This window comes from Salmo salar, chromosome 06 (assembly GCF_965601325.2).
Source record: "Salmo salar chromosome 06, fSalSal1, whole genome shotgun sequence".
NCBI lineage: Eukaryota > Metazoa > Chordata > Actinopteri > Salmoniformes > Salmonidae > Salmo > Salmo salar.
In genome coordinates, this window is record NC_138296.1 from 31350000 (window position 1) to 31377747 (window position 27748).

General features: G+C 46.0%; 1 protein-coding gene across 1 annotated transcript; it reads left to right on the forward strand.

Moving 5' to 3' along the window:
* Positions 1-204: 204 nt before the first annotated feature.
* On the forward strand, positions 205-27118 carry LOC106606905 (neurexophilin-1). The gene is made up of 2 exons (XM_045720129.2): positions 205-747; positions 19524-27118. Exons 1-2 carry the CDS (start codon positions 694-696, stop codon positions 20289-20291), a joined length of 822 nt encoding a protein of 273 aa, XP_045576085.1. The 5' UTR covers positions 205-693; the 3' UTR covers positions 20292-27118.
* Positions 27119-27748: the final 630 nt, after the last annotated feature.

Below are 27748 nucleotides of genomic sequence, written 5' to 3' on the forward strand. Positions count from 1 at the left end.
TAGTGTTCCGCGTTGCCACTGTCTAATAAGGGATATAAAAAAAGAATGATAGCAAAAATGTGTTATGTAAAAATTATTTCCTACTCCACATTTAGGGGGGCCACAAGGGGATCCAAAATTGTTGTCACAGGAGTACTGCCCCCCCCCCCCCCCCCCCCCCTCCCAGAACGCTAGTGCTGCTGATGAGAAATAGTGTGAGGGGATGAAAGAGAGATAGTTGGGGCCACACGCATGAGGGGTAGGGAGAGAGAGAGAGAGACTGTTTAAACGTCAATGCCAGGATTCGATTCCTTGTCAGTCCACACACGCTGATATGAGCAACGCCAAGGATTCCATTCATCAACTTGGCTTCACCCCCGTGGATATACACTGATACAGCCGAACAGATATGATCTACTTCATTCTCACTCACACTGTTGCAGGTTGAGCAGGAATTGCATACACTATTTTTCGTGGATGGTAATGCGGTACATTCTCATGGATTTCCAATGTTGAAGTGATTGGACTCAAACCCGGGAAAAGTAAAAGAACAGGCGCGTGTTGAAGGTGCCCAGGTGTAGCAGCTGAGCCTGCGTTGGACATGGGACCGTATCTTAGCTTTGGGGAATACAGTACGGAAGGAATAGCGTCTTCGTGAAGGAAAGCTGACTTCGGGCTGAAGCGGGAATCTGAGGCACTGCGCGCGGCAGAAAAATGCGTTCCAACCACGGCTTTATCTTGCTTCTCCTTAACGGAACAGCGTGCTTGGTAAGCAAGAAGGGGCGGCGGTGCCCAGCAGTGTAAAAAAGTTACACCAGTCATATGTGTGTCTGTGTCCATAGTTCCATGTCCATTCACCCCCGTCGTTACTAGGCTACCTCTTCCTTCAGACATGTGCCACTCATTTGTTTGTCGAAAAGTGAAGGGAATTAACCGTGCGTACGGTGTCGCACGAGCTACTGGACCCGACAAGGTTCGCTCTCCCAGGGCAGAGACCCGCGTGAGTGGGTACGCTGTGAGCGGTTGCCATGGATAGCATGCTGCGCCACGGACAACGGTCCCGTACATTAAGTGTGCCTCGAAGCTCCATATTGGAGTTCCTCGGTTGAAGCGTATTCTATCCATTGATGAAGTTATGTGTTGATGGACAACGAAAGGGGACTCTCTTTGACCGTTCATTACTATATGTTAGAACCAAAAAAATTGAACGATAACTTAATAACGGTACAAAGCCGAGACGAATATGGCATGAGACACAGTGCAACGTGTCCCCCATACAGGTAATGTCTGGTCAATATTTTAATGTTTCATTGTGCAAGGTTGACAAAAAAAAAAGGAATTTCTATAATTTTTTATTGACCACTAGCTGATTATTGCAGGCAACACAATTCGACGTTAGTGCACTGTAGCCTATGGCATTTCAGGTACCACACTGTGCAACCTGATGTATACTCAATCAAAATTATGTTGTGATTAATGATCTGCAATTACCACAGGATTTAGAGTCCTGGTAAATTAAACGCTTTTAATGAGATAAACATGACTAACATCAAGATGAAACTAAGTGCCTTATTGGGCATGTTTATTGACCATGTTGTGTGCACAATTTTAGCCTAGACTTTAATATTCTAAACAAATTTACGTCATCATGCTTTACATGTATATCGGTATATAGAGCAACAATCTAATTTGGCAAATTTAGAGGCAAATTGTAGCATCAAGAACAAAAACTGAATGACGTAGGCTAAATTCAAGTGTTGTCGCAAGGTTGCTTCTTTGATGTGTTGTGTTCTGTTGTGACACCTTTGTGTCAGAGCGGCCGACCTTGTGGCTTTGTAAAGGCACACACACGGAATAACCTTGGGCGCTTCTGACTGAACAAAGACTGTAGTCTACAGGTGAATTGTAGGCTATAATAAAGTATTCAAAGAGTTATTACCCACTGGGCACAGATGTCAGTTCAACGTCTAGTTATCGTTGAGTTGGCAACTAATGTAAAGTCAAGGTGAAATCAACAAAACATGTCACCATGTCATTGGATTCAGGTTAAAAGTTAGGTGAAAAAGACGGAATCCCCTTATGTTGATTATTTTTTTCAAATCCAATCCGTTTTCCACATTGATTCAATGTCATCACATTGATTTATTTGATTGAAATGGCGTGGAAACAAGTTGATTAAACCAGTTTTTGCCCACTGGGTAGTTGCCTAATCCAGGACTTTAAGCACAACAAATTCGTAAAATATAGTAAGAATTGGATTCTTAACATATCATACGAATTGTAAAAAAAATAAAAAAAAATATATATATATTGCAGGATGTAACCACAGAGTTTCTAAACCCAGAGGTGCAACATCGCAAGACTTCCTGGGAACACTTGCGAAACAAACCAAGCAGAGCAGGCTGGGGTTTGAGAAGTCAGTGAGAGAAGTGACATTTTCTTCCTTAGTTGTTCATTTTCTTGAAATCTAAAGGCACAACCTGGATTCGAGCCAACGTCTTAAGTAGTTGGACATATTATTACTCCAACCTCGTGAAAGTGACAAACTGACACCTTTTCATTTTCCTCAAAACCAACATTATATCGAAGCACTGCCTTTGATTTGACGGCCAGCACATGGCAGTTCCCCTTAGACCCAGTGACGTGTTTCAGCCCACTAGCCAACATCACCATGGCATTGCCTATAAGTGTGATTAGGGATTTCTATTGGAGAAGCAGTTTCTGCCTACATACTGTACTGTCTTTGATGTAACATATTACACGAAATAGATGACTTGGTACACAATTTGATGAGGTAGTAAACAAAAAACGGGGACAACTTTTGGCTCTTGAGCACCACTTTCAAAACTACTGGCTGAAATGATACAAACGTTTGAGAGTACATCTTAAAGTAGGTAACCTATTTTAAATAAATACATATGCCACTGTTTAGCCTATGTGAAATTAAAATGAGATTATGGACAATTCAAAATAAAAGTCATCATTAGGCCAAATGTACCACTGTCTCAAAATTATTTTTCTTCATTGATTGAACATTTGCACGTGTTACAAAGGATTTGGGTCGTAAAGACATATTATTAATAGATGACATTGGCCCTATTACTTGACCAATTGAATAAATGTTCCCCTTCCATTTCCTCCCATCTAAGAAAGAGATTTTAGGAGTCGGAGAGCATGTTTACGCTTCAAGGTGTATGTTCACACATGCTTGCCACATACTCTCAAACGCAGCAGGATTGCACTAATGATGTAATTAATTGGAGTGCAGTTTCTATCAATATTCTACCATGTTGCCTATCTAAAAACTGTGGCGCACCACATCTCTCAGCAGGGAATCTTGGGTAATTCATTAGCAGCATGACATTGATAAATTATAGAGCAATTAATAAATTATCCAAATTATTACACAATAGAGCTCGGATTAATAATGATAAACCATGCATTTATATTCAAATTCAGCTGATTTCCCTATTGTACTGCCCCACTCAATATCAGTGTGTAGCCTTTGTCTCTAGGGTGTATAAACCCACTCTGTCTGGATGGAAATAAGGTTATTAATACACTATCAACACGAAGAAAGCAACAATGATGTGATGGATTTAGCGTCTCAAATATTAATTACTATGCCATGCATTGGTTGATATGAATAATATAAACAGTCTTAGTCAGAGTGCTTTGAAATTGACTGCTATGCTGAGAAATTACGGTACGTTTTTGGCGAGGGTTTAGCAATTTTTCATTCAATGACATGCAGCTCAGAGATTGGATTCAGGAAGTTTCTAATGGACTAAATGGCTCGAGCATTCCGTGTTATACAGTCAAGAGCCTATTACAACTAATTTGTTTGCTAAATGTTTATATTAGGGCTATTAACCCAACACTAGTCTCATAGCAATACCATTAGATCCTTACAGGCAATATCAAGGGTTATTGTGCTTTCTCCAGGTTCACATGCACACACACACACACACACACATGCACACACACACACACACACACACACACACACACACACACACACACACACACACACACACACACACACACACACACACACACACACACACACACACACACACACACACACACACACACACACACACACACAGAGATCGAGAGAGAAAGAGAAAGACAGAGCTGTGTTCCATGTGCCCATGCTCATAATGACTGGGCTTACAAAAGGGCTGAATAAGGAAGAGTGTGCAGAAAGGGAGAGTTAGCAGTCAAATACAGGGTGAGGGACAGCCTAGTGTGAATAGGATAGAAAAAGAGAAGGAGGGAAATGTGTAGAACAGCATACAACGAGAACAGAGAGTATGGTGAGAGACAGAATTAAATGAAAGAGTTGGGGCAGAGAAAAACAGAGGGAAAGAGAGGGATTGAAATGGATAGAGTGTAGAATAGATGGAGGAGTAACAGTAGTAATAATAATAAGAATAATACATTTTCTTTGGTGGACGCCTTTCAGGACAGTCAAGGACATCTTCCGTTAACAGTAGGTTTACATCAAATCAAGTGTAACAATCAATGTGCAATTTAAAATCAAAGGACCAGACAAAACAGGACAAATAAAATGAGGAGGGAGGGCTTGGGTAGAGGATATAAACCCAGTTTAGGGTAAGGGTTTGGGTTTAGGGGGTGGGGTTGGGAATTGGCAAAGGGAAGGGTTTAGGGTAAGGGTTTAGGGGGTGGGGTTGGGAATAGGCAAAGGGAAGGGTTTGGGTTTAGGGGGTAGGTTTGGGAATAGGCAAAGGCACGGGTTTAGGGTAAGGGTTTGGGTTTGGGGGGGACACATGGATACTGAGAAGGAGTGTAGGACAGACTACATAGACTACAGACTACAGGTTATAGACTTCCTATGAAGAGGTGTGTTTTGAGGAGTTATTTGAATGAGATGACTGTGGCTTCATATTGTATGTGTGGGCGTAGTGCATTCCAGAGCCTGGGTGCCGAGCAGCTGAAGGCCCGGGCACCCATGGTGGAGAGGCAGAATGAGGGGGTGACAAGGAGACCAGCAGAGGAGGAGCGGATGGAGCGAGAGGGGGCATAGACTGGGAAAAGGTCAGAGAGGTAGGTGGATGCCAGGTTGTGGAGGGCTTTGTCGGTGAAGAGGAGTGTCTTAAAGTCAATACAGGATTGCACAGGGAGACAGTGTAGATTGATGAGGATTGGTGTGATGTGTTCAGTTGATCTGGTGCGGGTGAGGATTCTGGCAGCATAGTTCTGGACCAGCTGGAATCTGTTGGTGAGTTTGGTGAGGATACCAGGGAGGAGAGTGTTGCAGTAGTCTAGTCGGGAGGTGATGAAGGCATGGATAAGGGTTTCGGTGCAGTAGTATGCAAGTGATTACTAGTGAATTGTACTGGTAAAACGAAGTCAATACTGTATATTACACATTCACAATCTCGCTTTCGCACGCACGCACGCACGCACGCACGCACGCACGCACGCACGCACCACCCACACACACACACACACACACACACACACACACACACCACACACACACCATAGGGATGCTTTTGGAGAGTTTTGGAGAGGCAGGCACGTATTGAACAAGGACTTCTATAGGCTAGAAGCCTCAAGTTCTCAGAGACCTTGAGAGGTTGCACATGTCCTCCACACTCCACAGATTGTCACCCACTATACATACAGTAGTTGTCAGAGAGCATGATTTCCAATGTATTAACTCTAGCTTTACAATTCTAAGTTTATGGGGAAATGAAATGGGAACAACAGAGAGGATCCATAGGCCAACAGAGGTGTGTGGAATATTCGCCCAGTAAGAGATCTGAGGTACTGTCCAAGGATCTGAAGTGGCTCTCAACTTTCGTGGGTTTTAGCATTAGTTGCGCTCCCTTTCCATGGTGCTGAAAACGTCTTCTATTTTTCCCGTGTTAGTTGTGGTTCCTGTCCATGGTGCTGAAACATCAGTGTGATGTCTTAAGTATTACCTGGGGCTTCTCCCAATGAAGTTACGCTGCAGACAGCACTCTGATCTACACAGATCTATGTTTTCTGGTTATAGGCCGGGCATCTGCAGCTACATGACTGATCTATGTTTATACAGCTATGTGTTGTATGAGCTTTATGTATATGTTGAGCATCAGGGTCTGTTCTCACTGATCTGTTTTTACTCCAGCCTTTCTACCCCTGTCCACTATGAAGTCTATAGGACCATTACATATCTGACATCTAGTTGCCAGTGCAATTTTAGGTGTTCGTATTTTCAACTCTTCATATTGAAGTAAGATATTAAACAGAGCGTCTTTCCACAGCGTGTTGTGTTATTTAAGGTTAAGAGACTGGCTGAAGGTCATTTTAACCACATGCAGCTCTTTTCCCCTCTTTTATCTTGTCAGAAAGTCTGAGTCATCTTTCTTAGATACCCAGCCCTCCCTTCACGGTCAGTGACCTTGTCCACCCAGATTCATCCCTCACTAAGCAGGACAACACCAGCCATGCTCCCCCTGTACAACAACAATACATCCAAAGCATTCCAAACTGAGACAGAGAGACACAGACTGTACATGGCCACACAAATATGGTACAATACAGCAATGCTGTATCATCACAAACACATTAGATGATTGCCAATGCAAAGCTGTGCATTATAGTCCTAGTGCCTCTCTATCTTGCTGTCTCCAGGTTCAATCACATCTGCAAACAGTATCAATCAGTCACAAACAGTACAGTTATACTATGGCATCACAAACACAGATAAGCTATAGCCATATCTCTGTCTCTCATTTTCTGTATTTATTGTTTTGTTTAACCTTTATCTATCCAGGTTTCATTGAGATCAAAACTCTTTTACAAGACGGACCAGGTCCAAGACAAGAGCAGGCAGGGTCACGGTGTAACAAGAGGTTACAGACATTAAAACACCTCCCTGTGGACAATGGATTCTTATTGTACTTCAATAATTCCTCCCACAGACAAGAGCTAGACAGACACACTAAAGTGAATGAGAGGAGCTTTAGATAAGAGGCAGAGAAAAGGGCCAGTGGTGTTATTATGGACAGGCTGTCACTTCCTGCTCGGGTTATAAAACAGCTTGAGTTATGCGCAGGCATGGCATGGATGACCCTAGAGGTGCGCCATTCTCCTGCCCACCCAGCGAGTACCCCAGCACTGAGCCTCAGGCCGCCCTCAGCCCCCCAGGCCCTCAGCATCCCCTGCTGCCTGCCTGACTGACATACGGCAGTAGAGAGAGGCATGATGGGTAGAGGGAGATTGTGCTCTGTGACACATCACCAGACAGGCACAAAGCTGCCTGTCCACAGACAGAAAACACTTTTCTGCACAAGCGCAATTGTCAAATCCTATTTTACAGATGTAGACCTTACCGTGAAATTCTTACTTACAAGCCCTTAACCAACAATGCAGTTTGAAGAAAATAAGAGTTAAGAAAATATTTACCTAATAAACAAAAGTGAAAAAAGGAACACAAAATAACAAAGGCTATATACAGGGGGTACCGGTACGAAGTCACTGTCAAACGTTCCCTAAAACACTTCTGTTTCTAATCGACCTGGCCCGGGTATCCTGGAAGGATATTAACCTCGTCCCGTCAGTCGAGGATGCCTGGTCCTTCTTTGAAAGTCATTTCCTCACCATCTTAAACAAGCATGCCCCTTTCAAAAAATGTAGAACTAAGAACAGATATAGCCCTTGGTTCACTCCAGACCTGATTGCCCTTGACCAGCGCAAAAACATCCTGTGGCTGACTGCACTAGCATCGAATAGTCCCCGCGATATGCAACTGTTCAGGGAAGTCAGGAACCAATACACGCAGTCAGTCAGGAAAGCAAAGGCTAGCTTTATCAAACAGAAATTTGCATCTTGTAGCTCTAACTCCAAAAAGTTTTGGGACACCGTAAAGTCCATGGAGAACAAGAGCACCTCCTCCCAGCTGCCCACTGCACTGAGGCTAGGTAACACGGTCACCACCAATAAATCCATGATAATCGAAAATTTCAATAAGCATTTCTCTACGGTTGGCCATGCTTTCCTCCTGGCTACCCCAGCCCCGGCCAACAGCTTCGCCCCCCCCGCAGCTACTTGCCCGAGCCTCCCCGGCTTCTCCTTCACCCAAATCCAGATTACAGATGTTCTGAAAGAGCTGCAAAACCTGGACCCGTACAAATCAGCTGGACTAGACAATCTGGACCCTCTATTTCTAAAACTATCCGCCGCCATTGTTGCAACCCCTATTACCAGTCTGTTCAAACTCTCTTTTGTATCGTCCGAGATCCCTAAAGATTGGAAAGTTGCCGCGGTCATCCCCCTCTTCAAAGGGGGTGACACTCTAGACCCAAACTGTTATAGACCTATATCCATCCTGCCCTGCCTTTCATAAGGTCTTCGAAAGCCAAGTTAATAAACAGATCACTGACCATTTCGAATCCCACCGTACCTTCTACGCTGTGCAATCTGGTTTCCGAGCTGGTCACAGGTGCACCTCAGCCACGCTCAAGGCACTAAACGATATCATAACCGCCGTCGATAAAAGACAGTACTGTGCAGCCATCTTCATCGACCTGGCTAAGGCTTTCGACTCTGTCAATCACCGTATTCTTATCGGCAGACTCAATAGCCTTGCTTTCTCTAAGGACTGCCTCGCCTGGTTCACCAACTACTTCGCAGACAGAGTTCAGTGTGTCAAATTGGAGAGCCTGTTGTCCGGACCTCTGGCAGTCTCTATGGGGGTACCACAGGGTTCAATTCTTGGGCCGACATTTTTCTCTGTATATATCAATGATGGTGCTCTTGCTGCAGGTGATTCCCTGATCCACCTCGACGCAGACGACACCATTCTGTATACATCTGGCCCTTCTTTGGACACTGTGTTAACTAACCTCCAAATGAGCTTCAATGCCATATAACACTCCTTCCGTGGCCTCCAACTGCTCTTAAACGCTAGTAAAACCAAATCCATGCTTTTCAACCGTTCACTGCCCGCACCCGCCCGCCCGACTAGCATGCGCTCCAGCAGGTATATCTCACTGGTCATCCCCAAAGCCAACACCTACTTTGGCCGCCTTTCCTTCCAGTTCTCTGCTGCCAGTGACTGGAACGAATTGCAAAAATCGCTGAAGCTGGAGACTTATATTTCCCTTACTAACTTTAAACATCAGCTATCTGAGCAGCTAACCGATCACTGCAGCTGTACATAGTCCATCTGTAAATAGCCCACCCAATCTACCTACCTCATCCCCATATTGTTTTTATTTACTTTTCTGCTCTTTTGCACACCAGTATCTCTACTTGCACATCATCATCTGCTCATTTATCACTCCAGTGTTAATATGCTAAATTGTGAATAACTTCGCTACTATGGCCTATTTATTGCCTACCTCACGCCATTTGCACACACTGTATATAGACTCTTTTTTTCTATTGTGTTATTGACTGTACGCTTGTTTATTCCATATGTAACTCTGTGTTGTTGTTTGTGTCACACTGCTTTGCTTTATCTTGGCCATGTCGCAGTTGTAAATGAGAACTTGTTCTCAACTAGCTTACCTGGTTAAATAAAGGTGAAATAAATAAAAATAAAAATGTGCGGGGGTACAGGTTAGTCGAAGTAGTTGAAGTAATATGTACATGTAGGTAGGGCTAACGTAACTATGCATAGATAATAAGTAGCGAGTAGCAGCAGTATAAAGGGAGGAGGATGAGGGTCAATGCAAATAGTCCGGGTAGCCATTTGATTCATTGTTCAGCAGTCTTATGTTTTGGGGAAGCGATTAAGGAGCCTTTTGGACCAAGACTTAGCATTTCGGTACCGCTTGCCGTGCGGTAGCAGAGAGAGCAGTCTATGACTAGGGTGGCTGGAGTCTTTGACAAGTTTTTGGGCCTTCCTCTGACACTGCCTAGTATATAGGTTGTGGATGGCAGGAAGCTTGGCCCCTGTGATGTACTGGGCCATACGCACTACCCGCTGTAGTGCCTTACGGTCGGATGCCGAGCAGTTACCATACCAGGCCGGTCAGGAGGCTCTCGATTGTGCAGATGTAGAACTTTTTGAGGATCTGGGATCCATGCCAAATCTTTTCAGTCTCTTGAGGGGGAATACGCGTTGTCGTGCCCTCTTCACTGTGTTTGGAAAATAATAGTTTGTTGGTGATGAACTTGAAGCTCTCGACCCACTCTACTACAGCCCCATTGATGTAAATAGGGGAGTGTTCGGCCCTCCTTTTCCTGTAGTCCACGATCAGCTTCTTTGTCATGCTCATGTTAAGGGAGAGGTTATTGTCCTGGCACAACACTGCCAGGTCTCAGCCCTCCTCCCTATAGGCTGTCTCATCGTTGTCGGTGATCAGGCCTACCACCGCTGTGTTGTTAGATAACTTAATGATGGTGTCATGCTTGGCCGCACAGTCGTGGGTGAACAGGGAGTACAGGAGGGGACTAAGAATGCTGAGGATCAACGTAGCACATGTGTTGTTGCCTATCCTTACCACCTGGGGGTGGCCCGTCAGGAAGACTAGGATCTAGTTGCAGAGGGAGGTGTTTAGTCCCAGGGTCCTTAAATTAGTGATGAGCTTTGTGGGTGCTATGGTGTTGAATGCTGAGCTGTAGTCAATTAACAGAATTCTCACATAGGTGTTCCTTTTGTCCAGTTGGGAAAGGGCAGTGTGGAGTGCAATAGAGATTGCATCATCTGTGGATCTGTTGGGGTGGTATGCAAATTGGAGTGGGTCTAGGGTATCCGGGTGATGGTGTTGATGTGAGTCATGACCAGCCTTTCAAGCACTTCATGGCTACAGACGTGAGTCATTTAGGCAGGTTACCTTTGTGTTCTTGGGCACAGGGACCATAGTGGTCAGCTTGAAACACATAGGTATTACAGACTCGGTCAGAAAGAGTTTGAAAATGTTTGTGAAGACACTTGCCAGTTGGTCCGCGCATGCTCTGAGTACACGTCCTGGTAATCAGTCTGGCTCGCGGCCTTGTGAATGTTGATTCACAAGGCTACGGAGAGTGTAATCACACAGTCGTCTGAAACAGATGGTGCTCTCATGCATGCTTCAGTGTTATTTGCCTTAAAGCGAGCATAAATTGCATATAGCCTGTCTGGTAGGCTCGCGTCACTGGGCAGCTTGCGGCTGGGTTTCCCATTGTTGTCCGTAATAGTTTGCAAGCCCTGCCACATCCAACTTTCACAGAGCCGGTGTAGTAGGATTCAATCTTAGTCCTGTATTGAAGCTTTGCCTGTTTGATGGTTCGTCGGAGGGCGTAGCGGGATTTCTTATAAGTTTCCTGCTCCTTGAAAGCAGCAACTCTAGCCTTTAGCTCGGTGCAAATGTTGCCTGTAATCCATGGCTTCTGGTTGGGATATGTACGTACGGTCATTGTGGGGACGAAATGATCAATGCACTTATTGATGAAGCCGGTGAGTGAGGTGGTATACTCCTCAATGCCATCGGATGAATCTCAGAATTTGTATTTTTTTTAACTAAGCAAGTCAGTTAAAAACAAATTTGTATTTACAATGACGGCCTACCCAAACAAAGCTGGGCCAATTGTGCGCCGCCCTATGGGACTCCCAATCACGGCCAGTTGTGATACAGTCTGGAATCAAACCAGGATCTGTAGTGATGCCTCTAGCACTGAGATGCAGTGCCTTAGACCACTGCGCCACTCGGGAGCCAACATATTCCAGTTTGTGCTAGCAAAACAGTCCTGTAGCTTAGCATCCGCATCATCTGACCACTTCCGTATTGAGCGAGTCATTGGTACTTCCTGCTTTAGTTTTTGTGAATAAGCAGGAATCAGTAGGATAGAATTATGGTCAGATTTGCCAAATGGATTGCGAGGGAGAGCTTTGTACGGGTCTCTGTGCGTGGAGCATAGCTTGTCCAGAGTTGTTTTTCCACTGGTTGCAGATGTGACATGTTGGTAGAAATTAGGTAAAACGGATTTAAGTTTGCCTGCATTAAAGTCCCCAGGTCACTAGGAGCACTGCTTCTGGATGAGCATTTTCTTGTTTGCTTATGGCCTTATACAGCTCGTTGAGTGCGGTCTTAGTGCCAGCAACGGTTTTCGGTGGTAAATAGACAGCTACGAAAATATAGATGAAAACTCTCTTGGTAGATAGTGTGGTCTACAGCTTATCATGATGTACTCTACCTCAGGTGAGCAAAACCTAGAGACTTCCTCAATATTAGAGACTGCGCACGAGCTGTTATTGACAAATTGACACAGACTACCACCCCTCGTCTTACCGGAGGTAACTGTCTTGCCGCTGGACGGAAAACCTAGCCAACTCTATGTTATCCATGTCGTCGTTCAGCCAACTCGGTGAAACAAAATATATTACAGTTTTTAATGTCCCATTGGTAGGATATCTCAAACAGAGTTCATCCAGTTTATTCTCCAGTGATTGCACGTTGGCCAATAGGACGGATGGTAGAGCCGGGTTACCCACTCACCAACGAATTCTCACAAGGCACCCGGATCTGCGGCCCCTGTATCTCCATCTCCTCTTCATGCGAATGACAGGGATTTGGGCCTGGTCTGGGAGCAGCAGTATATCCTTCGCGTCAGACTCATTAAAGAAAAAAATCTTAGTCCAGTTTGAGGTGAGTAATCGCTGTTCTGATATCCAGAAGCTCTTTTCGTTCATAAGAGACGGTAGCAGAAACATTATGTACAAAAATAAGTTACAAGCAACGTGAAAAAACACACAAAATAGCAGAATTGGTTAGGAGCCTGTAAAACAGCAGCCATCCCCTCCGGCACCATTGTGTGGCATGGATGACCCTAGAGATGCGCCTTTCTCCTGCCCAACCAGTTGTGGTATTCTCCTCTGAAACACTGGGGCACATAGAAAAAAAGGGCCTTGGATGAATTGTGCTAGAGAATATGTTACAGTATGTGTCTGTCAGGAATTGTTTGAACCACACAACAATGATATACAAAGGTTGTAAAAGGCTCTGCATGGTCAATCCGACGTCTGCTGTGACCGTACAGCATTTACTGCGATGTGGCCTCCACAGAAGTCAGATGAAACATTCGTGCTCTCAAATTTTTTAACAATGCGGGATGGCTTTGTATAGCTCCACATTGACATGATTGGTTGACAGTAAGTTGGGGCGGGAGGTCCTGTATAAACACAAACTCACTTCCTTGACAACATCCTTCACAACAGCTCTGCTGTCAACCAATCATGTCAATGCGGAGCTATACAGAGCCCTCTGAATTGTTAAAACATTTGAGAGCACACGGCAATGCGGTACAGAGCTTGATTTGGTCTCTGCATGCCTCTGGAGACTCTGCAATTGCGTCACACCCTCCATACGAAGCCTCCGACCACATTTTCAGATCAAGCATAAATTGGCTTTAAGTCATAAATTGTCTCTAATTCCATAGAATTAGAAGTAATTTCACCTTTGATCATTAGGAAGGAAGCGTCAGACAATTTTATTCCTCTGAGAATGCTAGCCACTCGATAGCTTCCTATTTGTGCTGAATATACTTTTATTTATGTAAATAAAAAGTTATCTCAAGAACAAACAGCTTTAGAGAGCGGACGGTGGCAGAACTCCTTTTTACTGGAAATAGAAGCAGGTTTATTTGAAGAGGGGACATCTGTCACCATCTGCTACTACAAAGAGACCACTAGTGATGTCCTCCTGATGATGCAGTGGGCTATGGGTCCCATGCTGACCTCACCAGGCTGTGACGGGGGCTCCTGGTGACATCGTCAGGGGGTGATGGGGCTTCTGCTGACCTCACCAGTCTGTGACGGGCTGTTTGGTTACAGTAGGGAGGGAGTAAAGACACACAAGTATCTACCCACTCCAACAACCAGCTGACTTAGGGGCCTCCAGGGTGTAGTCCCGAGATGTTGAAGTGATCTGAAGGACTGGAGTACTATATGTCTCCAAGGGTAGTGCTCTGCTCTGGAAGGGTTTTCTGAGTTTGTACTGTAGCTTAAAGGAGATGTATGATGTAGGTTGGAGCCATGACAATGTCGATGGAGATGTCCACACTCTGTTGATGTTTGTGTTTGTACTATAACCAGACACAAAAACCAGATAGTATTAACTATGTCCACTGATATGACCTCAAATTAAAGTTAAGCCCAGTATTCCACAGTGCATCACCACAGAGAGAGAGTGTGTTAGAGAGAGTTAGAGGGAGGGAGAGAGAGAGAGAGAGGGAGGGAGGTAGAGGGAGAGAGAGAGGGAGGGAGGTAGAGGGAGAGAGAGAGGGAGGGAGGTAGAGGGGGAGAGAGAGAGGGAGGGAGGTAGAGAGAGAGTCCAGTCCCCTCTCAGGTCCTCTCAGACAGGTGGGCCTATACAGTAGCAGATCTCATCAACCCCTGCTCTCTCTCTCTCCTCCTGCTATCCTGCTCCAGCACCGCACTCCACTCAGCCGCCTTGTCGATATCTTATAATGTACAAATTTGATAACCAATTCAGAGCAAGGTCTCTCCCTCAGCATACTAAATGAAGCTGCAGGTCCAGTGGGATGGTAGAACTGAACTTGTCCAAAATGAGTAAGGAGCTCAAAACAGAGAGAAAGAGGCTGAATGTAGTGAGTTCATCCACCCAGCATAGAGCTAAATGTAGTGAGTTCATCCACTCAGCATAGAGCTGAATGTAGTGAGTTCATCCACCCAGTGCAGAGCTGAATTTAGTGAGTTCATCCACCCAGCGCAGAGCTGAATTTAGTGAGTTCATCCACCCAGCGCAGAGCTGAATTTAGTGAGTTCATCCACCCAGTGCAGAGCTGAATTTAGTGAGTTCATCCACCCAGTGCGGAGCTGAATTTAGTAAGTTCATCCACCCAGTGCAGAGCTGAATTAAGTGAGTTCATCCACCCAGTGCAGAGCTGAATTTAGTGAGTTCATCCACCCAGTGCAGAGCTGAATTTAGTGAGTTCATCCACCCAGTGCAGAGCTGAATTAAGTGAGTTCATCCACCCAGTGCAGAGCTGAATTTAGTGAGTTCATCCACCCAGTGCAGAGCCGAATTTAGTGAGTTCATCCACCCAGCGCAGAGCCGAATTTAGTGAGTTCATCCACCCAGCGCAGAATTTAGTGAGTTCATCCACCCAGCGCAGAGCTGAATTTAGTGAGTTCATCCACCCAGTGCAGAGCTGAATTTAGTAAGTTCATCCATCCAGCGCAGAGCCGAATTTAGTGAGTTCATCCACCCAGCGCAGAATTTAGTGAGTTCATCCACCCAGCGCAGAGCTGAATTTAGTGAGTTCATCCACCCAGTGCAGAGCTGAATTTAGTAAGTTCATCCATCCAGCGCAGAGCCGAATTTAGTGAGTTCATCCACCCAGCGCAGAATTTAGTGAGTTCATCCACCCAGCGCAGAGCTGAATTTAGTGAGTTCATCCACCCAACGCAGAGCTGAATTTAGTGAGTTCATCCACCTAGCGCAGAGCTGAATTTAGTGAGTTCATCCACCCAGCGCAGAGCTAAGCTCCGGTGATCCCCTTGAAGCTGACGTAAATTATTAATTAAGAGTCAAACGCCTTGTTTCTTGTGAAATTACCTTTCCCTCCCCCGGCCCTCCCGTCCACGCTAGCCAGTGGAATAATTAGTTGTAAGGGCACAGCCGCTCTCCGATTTTAATCATGTAACAGAAGGAGAATATTCCTACAGTTAACACATTAGGTCTGGAGTTTGGTGGGAGGGAAAAAAACCCACAAAGCGTCGATGAAATATGAGCAGGCGCTTGAGCCTTTAATTAAAAATGTATGTCATATTAGAGATGAAGATTTCAACTCAACAGCCAGAGGAAAATTGAGAGCTTATTGAAGCCATCTGCTGCCCAGGAGAAGGATGTGCTGTAATAACACCTGCTGTGTGCCTCTATATGATCAAATCCCATATACACCGTCTCTATACACGTGGATATTGATGAGAAGACACATCTGAATAGGTAAAACGCTCTATTTTCAGTAGCAGTATTTCTCTAGTTGACACCATGGTCTCTCATCACCACCTGAGCACTGTGACAGAACAGAACAGTAAGTTCAGAGATTTGAGCTAACTTTCTCCATAATCTCTGTTCTGGCTTTTAGCAACTGTGTGTCGTGACGCCAGGGAAATGGGAGGGTAAAATGGTGTAACTGTCACTTTAATAATCTGAATATTTCCTGTGGAGCTGGTGGGCTCTTGTTGATCATTTCCTCCCTCTCATCCTCTCCCGTTCCTCTACCCCCTGCCGCGAGAGAGGCCCCAGGCCTGTACTCACTAACGCTTAATGCGTCACAATTACCACAGTGATGGAGCCTGCAGACCCCCCCACATTCCCTCCAACCATTTCACTGACTCACACATGACAGACAGATGACAAAATCACCCCCCGCCAACAACCCTAGACTCTGACCTGATTGCACCTTCGCTCTCATTTCAGCTTTGTGTAGCTCAGATCGGCTGATAAGCACTCTTTATGAAGCTTCATAAGTACTTTGAAACCTAACACCAACATTGTTCCTCGGATTACAACTCAGCCTAATACAGCTGCTGTTAAACAGGTCTATTCATCTTCTTCAAACTGCTGTGCCATGCTATGTCAGTCTTATACAGCACTATTCAGCCTCATAGCATGTGTTTCCATCTTTCACTTCAGACATCCGTCAACATAAGCAGGCCAGTGCATAACCTTCAGCACGGTGACTCACTCTACAGAAGCGTTCCTTCAAGCCGTTAACCATCTGCTCTAAAGCGAGGGGGATCTCATCCTCATTGTTTTATTACCCCAGTAATCATCCATGAAGCCCGTTCTGACATGTCTCCCACACTGACGCTGTGCACTTCAATCGTTTGTTCTACAGCAGCACTCTCTCTTCCCTAACCTCTAACACACACGTCCTGTCTCACCCCGAATGCTCTGTTTACATATTCAGATCCTTAAACGAACACATCTCATGCAAGTTATGGCTCAGTGAGATTGTATTATAGAGGGGGCAATGTGTTTGTTGTTCAGCTCTCCTCCTTGCCGCCACTGCCTATCTGAGTCACTGAATCACTGAGTGTCTGGGAAATGAGCTCAATGTAAACACAAGTGTGAGTGTCATAGAGTGTCATAAAGATTCATACAGTGGCACATTCCACACAACCCTGGAGGGCACTGTGATGGCCACCACTGAGAGACTGCAGTGCCACCTAGGGAGACTGGCAGACAGTGTCCCATGAAGGGAGAGGAGTCAAACCCAAAGTGGCACATCATTCAGGGACAAGGGGGAATAGTGTATTTGCAATCACAGTCACAGCGCCTGGCACGCACTCACAGGCAAGAGAAGGCTTCTGAATAGATTAAAATCAATATGTCTTCTGCTCCATGTTTTTTATTCATTATTAATGAAGCCAAGGAGGAATTCTCAGGGACGCTATCAGAAATGTCAAATAATATCACATTTTAACCAACAGGGTTCCTTGTCAGGCTGATGTGTTTGTGTCTGAATGAGGGTCAGCTCTCTGTGGGAAACATGGGAGACAGTGTTGACTGTGGCACAGCCCAGGTAACCAGACCAGGGGTGTGTAGTGTTGACTGTGACCCAGCCCAGGTAACCAGACCAGGGGTGTGTAGTGTTGACTGTGGCCCAGCCCAGGTACCCAGACCAGGGGTGTGTAGTGTTGACTGTGGCCCAGCCCAGGTACCCAGACCAGAGGTGTGTAGTGTTGACTGTGGCCCAGCCCAGGTACCCAGACCAGAGGTGTGTAGTGTTGACTGTGGCCCAGCCCAGGTACCCAGACCAGGGGTGTGTAGTGTTGACTGTGGCCCAGCCCAGGTACCCAGACCAGGGGTGTGTAGTGTTGACTGTGGCCCAGCCCAGGTAACCAGACCAGGGGTGTGTAGTGTTGACTGTGACTCAGCCCAGGTAACCAGACCAGGGGTGTGTAGTGTTGACTGTGGCCCAGTCCAGGTACCCAGACCAGGGGTGTGTAGTGTTGATTGTGGCCCAGCCCAGGTACCCAGACCAGGGGTGTGTAGTGTTGACTGTGGCCCAGCCCAGGTACCCAGACCAGGGGTGTGTAGTGTTGACTGTGGCCCAGCCCAGGTACCCAGACCAGGGGTGTGTATTGTTGACTGTGGCCCAGCCCAGGTACCCAGACCAGGGGTGTGTAGTGTTGACTGTGACCCAGCCCAGGTAACTCAAACAGCCCTAGAGGGACCAGACAGAAAGGCTGAGGTCTGGGGACTCCTCATCTCCTCCAGAGTCTGAGTCCATAGCTAGACCATAACACAACAACATCAGTAGGGAATCCTCTACAGACTGCTGCAATGCAAGTTGTTACGAAAGGAAATACATGTTTTAGAGCAACAGAAAATCAATATTACAAGACTGTCTGAAATGCAAGAGAACAAATCTGAGTGAGCCTGTGGAAATCTGTATAAAATGGAGTAAGAATGAGTAAAACTTAATAATCCTGACTAAGCCGGTGTAAGGAAGCCCTGACACTCAAAACAGTGGATGGATCAGAGCACAGACAGAGCAGCATGCATTATGAATCACTGTATAACAGTGGGATCACTGGGAAAACTCTGCTCTATCTGGGAGAGAGAGAGCGGGAGAGAGAGAGAGAGAGAGAGAGAGAGCATGCACACAAACACACACACACACACACACACACACTTATACCTCGCTAATAGGGTACTGTCCACACACATTCCGGCAACCATCCATTGCATAATGACACTAACACAAACAGAGGAACGGCGACACAGACAGACTCCTATCCTCTCCACGGTTAGATCAAAAGGACAGAAGAGCACTCTGGGCTCCCACAGCCGACAGTGCCTACCTGTTAATAGATCATTACCATCTAATAATTACCCATTACAGCCTGCTCTCACACACACTCACACACTCCACAAAGCCACGGCTGAGCCCAGCACGACTATCTTATCTCTCGCTCTCCTTTCTCCTCACTCACTGTTAACATCTGACAGCTTTGTGTGTGTGTCAACACAGATTTTTTAATTAAAACATAAAAAACCTTAATTGCACATCAAGGTTTATTCGCCTGCCCCTCCTCCAACCCCACACCGAAGGCACCGAAGCAATAATTGTTTCTCCACTCAGGCCTGCACTATGGGGCTTAAATCTCTACCTTCATCCCCCCAGGCCTCTCAAGTAGCTGAAGGTATAGGAGTCGATTTGTATTTCATCTGCTGCCTGGGGAGCAATATAGCTTCTCTGAAAACCAGACGTTAAGGTATATCTGTTCTCAACCTGAATAGACACCAGAATGTAACAGAAGCAACATATATACCTGCATACTCAAACATTCATTTAGAAAAGTACAACATTGATAGAATGTCACAGTTGATACCTATAGCACCAGGAGCTAAATGAAGTATCGATTACATCTTTCATTCCTTTTCTGTCCTTGTTTCTTACTCCCTTGATAATAACTCCACTTTCCCCTTTTTTCTCCTCTTTCCATCTCTCTCTCTCTCTCACTTTCCCTTTCCCTTTCACCCTTTTTCTCTCACACACCCTCTCCCCCTCTCTCACTCTCTCTTTTTCTCATTCTCTCTCTCCATATCCCTCTTTATCTCCAGCTGGCCCTGGGTCAAGAAGATGACTCTCCAAGCCCCAAGAGCTCCTCAGCAGACGGGTCGTCCTCTAAGACGGTGGGTCTCCTGGGGAGTCAGACTCCCCTTTCCCCCCTGAGTCGCTGGATGCTCCAGAGTAAAAGTCGGGCAGCCAATGCCACCTCCCTGGAGCTGCCCTACCGCTCACCCATTCCCTTCTCCAAGCAGGAGTTCTGGGAGATGCTGGGTAGTGACCTGATGAAGCCAGACACGTCCTCTTCCTCCCGCGTCAAACGGCGGCCCATCGTCAAGACGGGCAAGTTCAAGAAGATGTTTGGCTGGGGAGACTTTTACTCTAATATCAAGACGGTGCGCCTCAATCTGCTGATTACCGGCAAGATCGTAGACCATGGCAACGGAACGTTCAGCGTCTACTTCCGCCACAACTCCACGGGCCAGGGCAACATCTCAGTCAGCCTGGTGCCGCCGGTCAAGGCGGTGGAGTTTGACCTGGAGCGCCAGAGCGTGGTCTACCCCAAGGACTCTAAGATCTTCAACTGCCGCGTGGACTATGAGAAGGTGGACCGCAGCAAGCGCACGTCGCTGTGCAACTACGACCCGTCCAAGACCTGCTTCCAGGAGCAGACACAGAGCCATGTCTCCTGGATCTGTTCCAAGCCCTTCAAGGTCATCTGTATCTACATCTCCTTCTACAGTACAGACTACCGCCTGGTCCAGAAGGTCTGCCCGGACTACAACTACCACAATGAGATGCCCTACCTGCCCTCGGGCTAGAGGGGGACACACAGGAGGGCGAGAGGAGGGACGAGGGGAGGGGAGGAGTGACTCTGTAGGGTGAGGGGCCACCAGATTGAGCTGGATTAAATTTATGTAATTTCCTGCAACAGCTCACCAGACAACCCCTCGCTGTAGCCAGACTACTGTACCCTGTAAAAACATATATATGCAAATTATACAGTATGCACACAGTGAGGCATTGATATTTAGAGTGCTGTCATGAAGCATTCATCGACAGGAACAGTAGTAACTAGCACACCCATCATCACACACGTTTACCTCAACTCAAACCTCTAATCTTGCTACCTACTTTGCTAAATACAGAAAACACCTACAAACATCTATGTTTTCGTGAACTACTGCACACTGTCATTCAGGTGAGGTAGCATTCTCCTTTCAAAAGGGCATCTTCCATTTGTTTCTGTATGGACCCTTCCTCCAATCTTTCCCAATGCTCCCATATCCCACCCCAACCCTCTCTCTCCCCACCCCTATGTCATCCCGATAGGCTATCCCAGCCCAATCCTCTCTCTCCCCACCCCTATGTCATCCCGATAGGCTATCCCACCCCAACCCTCTCTCTCCCCACCCCTATGTCATCCCGATAGGCTATCCCACCCCAACCCTCTCTCTCCCCACCCCTATGTCATCCCGATAGGCTATCCCACCCCAACCCTCTCTCTCCCCACCCCTATGTCATCCCGATAGGCTATCCCACCCCAACCCTCTTTCTCCCCACCCCTATGTCATCCCGATAGGCTATCCCACCCCAACCCTCTCTCTCCCCACCCCTATGTCATCCCGATAGGCTATCCCACCCCAACCCTCTCTCTCCCCACCCCTATGTCATCCCGATAGGCTATCCCACCCCAACCCTCTTTCTCCCCACCCCTATGTCATCCCGATAGGCTATCCCACCCCAACCCTCTCTCTCCCCACCCCTATGTCATCCCGATAGGCTATCCCACCCCAACCCTCTTTCTCCCCACCCCTATGTCATCCCGATAGGCTATCCCACCCCAACCCTCTCTCTCCCCACCCCTATGTCATCCCGATAGGCTATCCCACCCCAACCCTCTCTCTCACCACCCCTATGTCATCCCGATAGGCTATCCCACCCCAACCCTCTCTCTCCCCACCCCTATGTCATCCCGATAGGCTATCCCACCCCACCCCTATGTCATCCCGATAGGCTATCCCACCCCACTCCTATGTCATCCTGATAGGCTATCCCAGCCCACCCCTATGTCATCCTGATAGGCTATCCCACCCAATGTTTATTCTAAACATTCTATCAAACATCATCTCTCTCTCCCTGAATGATGTAACCTCTATGACATAGAAAAGAGAGATTGAGAGAGTGTGTGAAAGAAAGAAAAAAGAAAGAGAAAGAAAGAAAGAGAGAGAGAGAGAGAGCAAAGAGAGAAAGCAAAAGCAATCGCCAGACAAAAATATGGGACAGGGCTTAAGTTCAACATGAGAGAAATAACTTGATTCTGCATAGAGATAGGCACTTGCCTCTCCACACATGATAGAGGGGGAGGGGGAGAGGGAGAGAGTGAGCACGAAAGTGGGAGAGGGAGAGAAATGAGAGATTCAGAGAGCTCTTTTAATTAAAGTGGAGGAAAGAGAAGGAGATGTAGAGTATTCAGCTCCTTCTATTGTCCCCTCTGTATGAAAAAGATGACATTTTGTTGCAGTCAGGATTCCTGATTTCAAGCTTTGATAACTTCGGCTGTGTGTGGGAGATTTCTCTTTCCTGACAAACGCCGTGTGTTCACTAAAGTCTGATCGTTATCTGGAATAAATTAAAATAAAACTAATTAAGGCTTCCACCGAGAGAGGGCGAAATGTATTCCTGGAAATCAAGTTAGGATTATTAGGATGCGAGCGAGGAGCACAGCGAGGGGTATAGTGGATAGTTGTGTTATGGCTCCCTGACCCAGCAGCTTAGCCTTCAGTTAACAGCTATCTCATCAAGATGAATAGCCACTGGCTGGCTGAACTCATGTCCATTTCACAAACAGCAACACTAGACAAAATACTTTATTTATCTAATTTAGGGACAACTGATTCTGTCCTGACAATATGGGCTGTTTGGAAATGGACTCATAGCACCTATATAGACTACGTAATGATTTCCTGACTATGTATTTTCCAATGGCAGGTGTCATACTTTGAACACTGAATGCATAATATATGGTATTACTAATGTATTTGTAAAAAGGAAAAACCTCAATGTAACAGAAGTGATTAAACCCCATGGCCTTTGGCACTGCTGTGCTCTGATTGGTCTGGAGAGAGCTTAGTGGGGTTTCTGTAGCACTGAGGCCTGGGAGGCCAGTGTGTGACTTGGATCAGGAACCACTCACTATAAAGTCCTCCTCCTGTGGGGGGTATGGGAGCATCACGTCAGGTAGAGATGGAGCGATGTGACTGTGGGGAGAATAGAAGAGAGAGACAGAATCAAAGAGAGAAAGGCTCACTCACAAGGCTATATATGGGAAGTACTGTAAGTGAGATCTGAACATAAAAGTGTCTGGGTGTTTCATTTAATGTTAAAGAGGGGAGTAGCTCCTGTGTTTATGAGGCCATAACCACAACATCTCTGTTAGGCTGCTGCCGTTGCTGCCTCTCTCAGGCTGCCTCTCTGCTGCCTCTCTCAGACTGCCTCTCTGCTGCTTCTCTCAGACTGCCTCTCTGCTGCCTCTCTCAGACTGCCTCTCTGCTGCCTCTCTCAGACTGCCTCTCTGCTGCTTCTCTCAGACTGCCTCTCTGCTGCCTCTCTCAGACTGCCTCTCTCAGACTGCCTCTCTGCTGCCTCTCTCAGACTGCCTCTCTGCTGCCTCTCTCAGACTGCCTGTCTCAGACTGCCTGTCTCAGACTGCCTCTCTCAGACTGCCTGTCTCAGACTGCCTGTCTCAGACTGCTGCTAGAACAGCCCTGCAGGGTCCAGCAGGGAACTTTAACCACTAACATCACAAAGACTAAATGATCTTTTAAGATGTTACTGTCTATTCAGACGCATAAACCCCAGTCTACACTTCAGACCCCTGATGCTTACTGATGATTTGGTTTTCCTCTGAGCAAATGTTTTACTTGAAAAGACAATATGCAGTGGTTTGGCTGTGGTGGTTCTCCCTCGTTCAGATGATGTTTGTAAAATAGATCTGTCTGGTTTATCACTAGTGTCACAGTCAATCCTCACTGTCACACCTGCTGTGTTTAAATGCACACTAATAATCTGCTATTAGTCAGAATTAAATGAGTCTGAATTAAACAAGTAAACACCCGTATTGGACAAGAAGTCCAGTAATCCGAATGAGCTAATTTCAAGTGAAATGAGTGTACAATACTCCTTTCCTAAACAATTTGTTTGGGATTTATTAAGTCAGTATTTGGCATGTAAACATTACATTCAGATTACTGTTGTTTGCATGACAGCTTTCTGGTGAATATTTGCAATTGTTAAGAGGCGGTTTTGGACCTCTTAGGAACAAATTAAACATGAAAGGAAGCGATTGAAGTAAAAGAAAATGATGTAACGCTCTGCATTAGTTGTTAGTGCTTGCTACCTTTAGGGAAAATGTGCCTCATGCAACCATCAATGGAATATCAATATACAGTAGTAAGCATGCAAACAGTCTAGACAGTATTCAGAACATATGAGTCCAAGTGCAGTTTATTTGTTTGTTTATTATGATCCCCATTAGCTTTTGCAGAAGCAGCAGCTACTCTTCCTGGGGTCCACAGAGTTCATCTGAATACCCAGATACTCCAACAGAATTGTGCATGTAAGCATAGTACCTTCCCTGTCTCATAGTAAACTGATGCAAATAGTGCCTGGCAAGACCCTGTCCCTCTCAGAGTTGGCATGCAGGGAAGTATAGCCTCATGTCGCAGTGTGTAATGTTGGGATTTACCAACTAGTGTGTGGAAGTCTGCCATTGGCCTAAACTCATCCCACTCCTCTCTGCCCATCTGGGCTCTCTTTTCTCCTACCCATAACAGGCCCTCCTATCCTCTCTCTGTCTCTCCTCTCACTGTGACCTGGCCAGCTCCCCTAACCTCCATGCCCCCATGTTCCTGTGTCGGGGCTACCTCCACTGTGGGCAGGTCCTCATCCATCTCTCTTTCTCTCCCTCTATCCCCGCCCGCCAGAGTCCAGCTCGGAGCTCATCTGGCTAATCTCTCGGCTTAACAGTGAGGCCAACTGAACCCTCACAGTGAGAACACACACACACACGCCGGCGCAAACACACACACATCGCAGTGCTACAGAGACCTGAACGAAGAAGATTATGTACACAGTACCTCCAGCCCTTGTAGACACACAGGCTGGTATGGGTGCTCCTTCTCCTACCCCCCCCCCCCCCCCAGAGGTGTGCTAACCTACTGACGCCCCACTCACCTCTATCCCTCCATCCCTCCACCAGCCCTGTAGCAGAACATCTGGATAACACATCTGGACACACCTTTCAGAGGAGACATGGAGTAAAACGCCTTGAGGTGGAGCCCCACCCCCTCCTGCCAACTAGAAAACTAACAGAGACACTGCTGGACTGTCATGACTGCTGGGTCACATGTACCGCCTCTCTACCTTCCTCAGTCCCTCGCTCCAATCCTTACCCCATCCTCGCAAATTAACAGCAATATATCACTGAGACTCCACCGTGCCCCTCTATGGCTGCTCAAACAGAGGGTGCTGCTGGTTGGAAGAAGAGATAATGTTGCTGTAGGATGGGCAGTGTTGTTATGGTGACAGTCTTATTGTTGTCCAATGGAGTGCCAACAGACTTGTGGACAGTTGGCCTTCCATAGGCCACAGGGCAATGCTTGTCCTCTCAGCACACAATAGAAACAGAACTGACCGTCAGAGATATATATATATATATATATATATATATATATATATATATATATATATATATATATATATACACAAACTACAAGTTCTCCGACCTAAATAAAGTTGTATTTAATGTGGGTCATGCCGTGGAGTTGTCTGTTTTATCTTTTCACATTCTTTTGTTTCAGTGTCATGTTGATGATATAGTGTAAGGATGATATGATGGCATTAACTGTGGTTTCCGACATTCAAAAAAATCAATAAAGTACACAAAAGAACTTATCACTTCAATTGTAGAGAAACAGGCTCCAGACTTATATCTTGTTTCGCTTGACAAAATCACTGGGAGCCAGAAAGTGTCAATGTCGATGAAATCTTTATTGTCTAATTTGCATATAGTCATATTGTGCGCCAACGGCAAAGAAAAGATGTGACAATGTGTGCTAATGGCCCTTACAGAGACACGAAGAGAGAGAGAAAGAGGAAAGAGAAATAAACTAGAGAAAAGGGGGTAATGTTTCGTCTAGGATGATGCATGAAACTCCTTTAATGAGCCTCTCCTTTCTTTATTTCTTTATTTGTGACTTTTCTCTCTCCTTCATTTTGGGAATGTAATTGACATTAAATCCGTTCGGCTTCTTAATTAAATCCCAGACAACTGTTAACGAGGAGATGAGTTCAAACATTCAGCTCACTACATCCCTTTAAACAAGATCGATTACGGCATGGCTGGCGGCGAAGCCCCTCTCCTCCATCTCCTCATCCCTCTGCCAACGCCCCCTTGTTTCCATAAAAGCGCCGCCTGCCTCAGGGTAACCTTGCTGGAGATGAAAGAAAAGGGAAAAAGTCAACAAGACAGAAGAATAGAAATCTAATTTGGAAGCCAGGGTTCTTGTGAATGTGAAATCTATATAACAGCAATGTAGTGGCTGACACACAGGGAGAGAGGAAGCTGGTAGTGGTGAAGGAGAGTGAATAGAGTTTACATGGATCAGTCTAAAGGGAGAGAGGAAGCTGGTAGTGGTGAAGGAGAGTGAATAGAGTTTACATGGATCAGTCTAAAGGGAGAGAGGAAGCTGGTAGTGGTGAAGGAGAGTGAATAGAGTTTACATGGATCAGTCTAAAGGGAGAGAGGAAGCTGGTAGTGGTGAAGGAGAGTGAATAGAGTTTACATGGAACAGTCTAAAGGGAGAGAGGAAGCTGGTAGTGGTGAAGGAGAGTGAATAGAGTTTACATGGATCAGTCTAAAGGGAGAGAGGAAGCTGGTAGTGGTGAAGGAGAGTGAATAGAGTTTACATGGATCAGTCTAAAGGGAGAGAGGAAGCTGGTAGTGGTGAAGGAGAGTGAATAGAGTTTACATGGAACAGTCTAAAGGGAGAGAAACAACGGACACCAGTGTTGTCGTACTGGCACAGACTGAGGCGTTTTGGCTCTCTCTGGGAAGAGAAAACATTTTGTGAGTGCGAGCATCTGGTTGGGGAAGTGGCGTTTCAGCAGGAGTAATAGGGAACAGGACCATAGTCAATTGAGAAAATAACTAGTGATGGCATGAGAAGGTGGGAGGAGGCGTGCAAAGCTAAAAGTGATAAATAGACATTCACACAAGTAACCTTGAGCTATGAAAAAGTGTATCCGAAGAGCAAGACAAGACTTGAAGAGCGAATGAGAGAGAAACAGAGAGAGAAAGGGAGAGAGCGAGAGAGAGAGAGAAAGAAAGAGAAAGAGAGAGAGATTATTTGCAGGGCATGCGTACTATAAGTCACCCACCTCCTAATTATACCCAACATGCCGTCTATACGCATAATATTACCAACTAATCACTGATTGCCCATTATTGTCTGAGTCAACAACAGAATACTGTACCACACCTGCCTGGGAACATGGCCTCAATTGTAGTATCTCAATTTGCAACATCATCCCTCCATAGAGGTATCTGTTACCCAACAATACTAAATCTATCACAGGTTCCTTTACCTACAGGTCCTATATCCCATTCACTTTACTAATACCAATATCAAGACTATCCTTTCTATAATCAGCGGCTGTATCGGTGAGCTGTGACACTATTTGGCCCTCGGATCTATTTCCACATACCAGGCACGGTGGCTTGGCTTCTAAGACCACCAGTCTTATGTAAGTTGATTAGGCTACATTTACCTGGGTACCAACCCTGTTGAGAAGATGGTAATTCCAGGAAATTACCTTTAAAACTGCAAAATGTTCTGTCTGCCCCATGACACAATGAGTAGAATTGCTTGAAATTAGTTTAAAAACTGCAACATTTTCTCTCCGCTTGTGGCAAAATGCGCAGAATTGCAGAAAATCAACTTTAAAATGTCTAAACATTTGACCCACTAGGTGGGGGGCCCCCAAACCAAATCTCGCTGAGGCCTCCCAAAAAGCTAGGACCGGCCCTGCACACGAATGCTCTAAGTGGTTTCATGTTCCAGCATTCTAATGGTCTGTCTGGACTGCCATTCCAATCATGCAGAGCAGTGGGTGTGTGGGCCCTGGAGGTTATTAGCACCGTGTGTTAGATTAGAGGCCCTCAGAGCTGGTTCATATGTGGGAGGGAAGAACAAACAGAGGCCAAGATAGCCAGCCT

Excerpts from the sequence above, each read along its gene's own strand:
- LOC106606905 (XM_045720129.2), top strand. The coding sequence starts at position 694 with ATGCGTTCCAACCACGGCTTTATCTTGCTTCTCCTTAACGGAACAGCG. Across the intron at positions 748-19,523 it reads TTAACGGAACAGCGTGCTTG|CTGGCCCTGGGTCAAGAAGA; the intron begins GTAAGCAAGAAG and ends CTTTATCTCCAG.